This window comes from Mus caroli, unplaced genomic scaffold (assembly GCF_900094665.2).
Source record: "Mus caroli unplaced genomic scaffold, CAROLI_EIJ_v1.1 scaffold_10560_1, whole genome shotgun sequence".
Classification (NCBI taxonomy): Eukaryota; Metazoa; Chordata; class Mammalia; order Rodentia; family Muridae; genus Mus; species Mus caroli.
The window spans coordinates 17,051-19,180 of NW_018390126.1; the positions used below are offsets into that span (position 1 = coordinate 17,051).

General features: G+C 43.1%; 1 protein-coding gene across 1 annotated transcript in view; it reads right to left on the minus strand.

Annotated features, from left to right (window-relative positions):
* Positions 1 to 2,130, minus strand: part of LOC110288492 (F-box/WD repeat-containing protein 15-like) — a 19,558-nt gene that overhangs the window by 12,814 nt on the left and 4,614 nt on the right. Inside the window, exon 4 of the mRNA XM_021154824.1 lies at positions 1,554 to 1,672. Coding sequence (XP_021010483.1) covers positions 1,554 to 1,672 — 119 coding nt within the window. The remainder of the gene's footprint in view (positions 1 to 1,553; positions 1,673 to 2,130) is intronic.

Genomic DNA, 2,130 nt, shown 5'->3' on the forward strand with positions numbered 1-2,130 from the left:
CCCCTCCCCTCTCCTCCCCTCTCTCCCATTTTCCATTTCTCCCTCTCCAGCTTTCTCTGTCTCTACTGCTTTCTCAACTCTGCTTCACAGAACCTACATAAATTCTATTCTGCACAATACACATTGTATGTCTCCTACCTCAGGGGAAGGTATGCCTCAGCATGGGCCTCCCTGCTGAGGCATACCTCCCACCTCACTACACTTTGCTCTGCAAAACATATCCTAGTCTTTTTAAGAACACAACACAGTCTACTTCTTTCTCTGTCTACCCTGGACTGTTCTAGGAATCTCTGGCCATTTTCTCATATGTATAATAAAAAGCCTTTATTATGTCATTGAGCAGTAATGTCTACAGTTTCTTTGCTGTACCCCCAACAATGAGAAAAAAAAATCAAAGCATTTCCAGAAAAGTCAGGAACAAGACTAGTATATCCACACTTTCTACTCACAGTTATTATGGTATTGTTTTAGCTAGAACAATAAAACAAGAGAAACAAATAAAAGGGAGGCCAATAGGAAAGAGAAGCCAGAGTTTCTTCATTTGCAGACACTATGAGGCTGTATTTTGAGACCCTATGATTCCTCTGGAAAACTCTGAGAGCTGATAAACTTCCCCAAATTGGCAGGCTGTAGAAATAACAAGGAAAAAAAATCAGTGCCCTTCCCATGCAGTACTAAACAAAGTGAAGAAGGATCAGAGAAGCCTTCCCATTGACATCAGCCTGGACCACCACCCTGAAGGGGCCTGCTGGGCATGGTATGCTCTTTTGATCCCAGCAGGCACAAGTTAGCAGATCTCAGAATTCGAGGCCAGCCTGGTCTACACAGTTAGTTTCTCTCAAGGCTCTTACAAAGTGAAACCCTGCTCCAAACCAGAAAATCAACAACAAACAAACCCTGATGGTTCAGCAGTACAGAGCAATTAATGCTCTTGCAGAGGACCCTAATTGGGTTCCCAAAGCCTACACAACACCTGACAGCCTCTGGCCTCTGCCAACTGGCACCAACCATAGATTAACACAAGCACACACATATATATAATAAATATATGTCTCAAAAAAAAAAAAAGGAATACCTAAGAGTACACCTGACCTTGCATGAAAACAAACTCTATGATGAAAACTTTGAAACACTGACAGGCCCTGCACAGGTGGCTAAGCAGGGGACTGGAGTTCAGTGCCCACAGGCCCAGTGCCCACAGCTTACAGTCATCTGCAATTACAGTTTTTAAGGGACCTGGCTCCCTCTTCTGACCTCCACAGGCAGCAGATAAACATGGATTGCACATACATATATCCCCTGAAAACACTCATACATAGAAAATAATTCATTCTAAAAATAAATAAATAAAAAGTAGGAAGAGGGAAAAATCAGGTGTGGTGTTGCAATGCTTTGACCCAAGCACATGGGAAGCCAAGGTAGATGGATCTGTATGGGGACTTCTGGGACAGACTGGTGTGTACTGGGGATCCTGTCTCATCATCCTCAAAAACAAAAACATGAAATTAGAATTCATATGAGGGAATGTTTTGCTACTTGTCAGCCAGACTCACCTTGTGAATATCCCAGGTAGAAATCCTGTTCACGGAAGTCACCATACAGACAGCAGACTTCCCTTGTCCATTTCTTGTTAAGCCATGCCTTGAGATATAACATGGATGTGCCCAAAATTCTGCAAGGAAACCGCAACAATATGTGGACACAAGAGAGTTGAGGGACAACTCTAACTGAAGGAGGTATGTTTCCCTTCCCTCTGCCATGCAGAAGGCTTAGATAACAGCTGTGGAAAGGATGAAGAGAGAGGCAGCCAAGCACACTGCAGGCTGGTCATTGGTTCAGATACATTTATTCTTTAGTCTGTTACTATAGATATAAAATGAGTACTGGGGTTTGGCTTTAACTCCTGGGCAGAGTGCTCAGTTTGGTTCCTGGAGGCTTATAAACCTTAAACTGGTACTCATTTGGATGCAGAAGAGCCAAAGTTCAAGGTCATTGTTTGTTTTTATTACATGAAGGGTTTGAGATCAGCATGTGGTACATGAGATCCAGTGAGAGAGAGAGAAAGAGAGAGAGAGAGAGAGAGAGAGAGAGAGAGAGAGAGAGAGAGAGAGAGAGAAAAGAAGAAGAAGA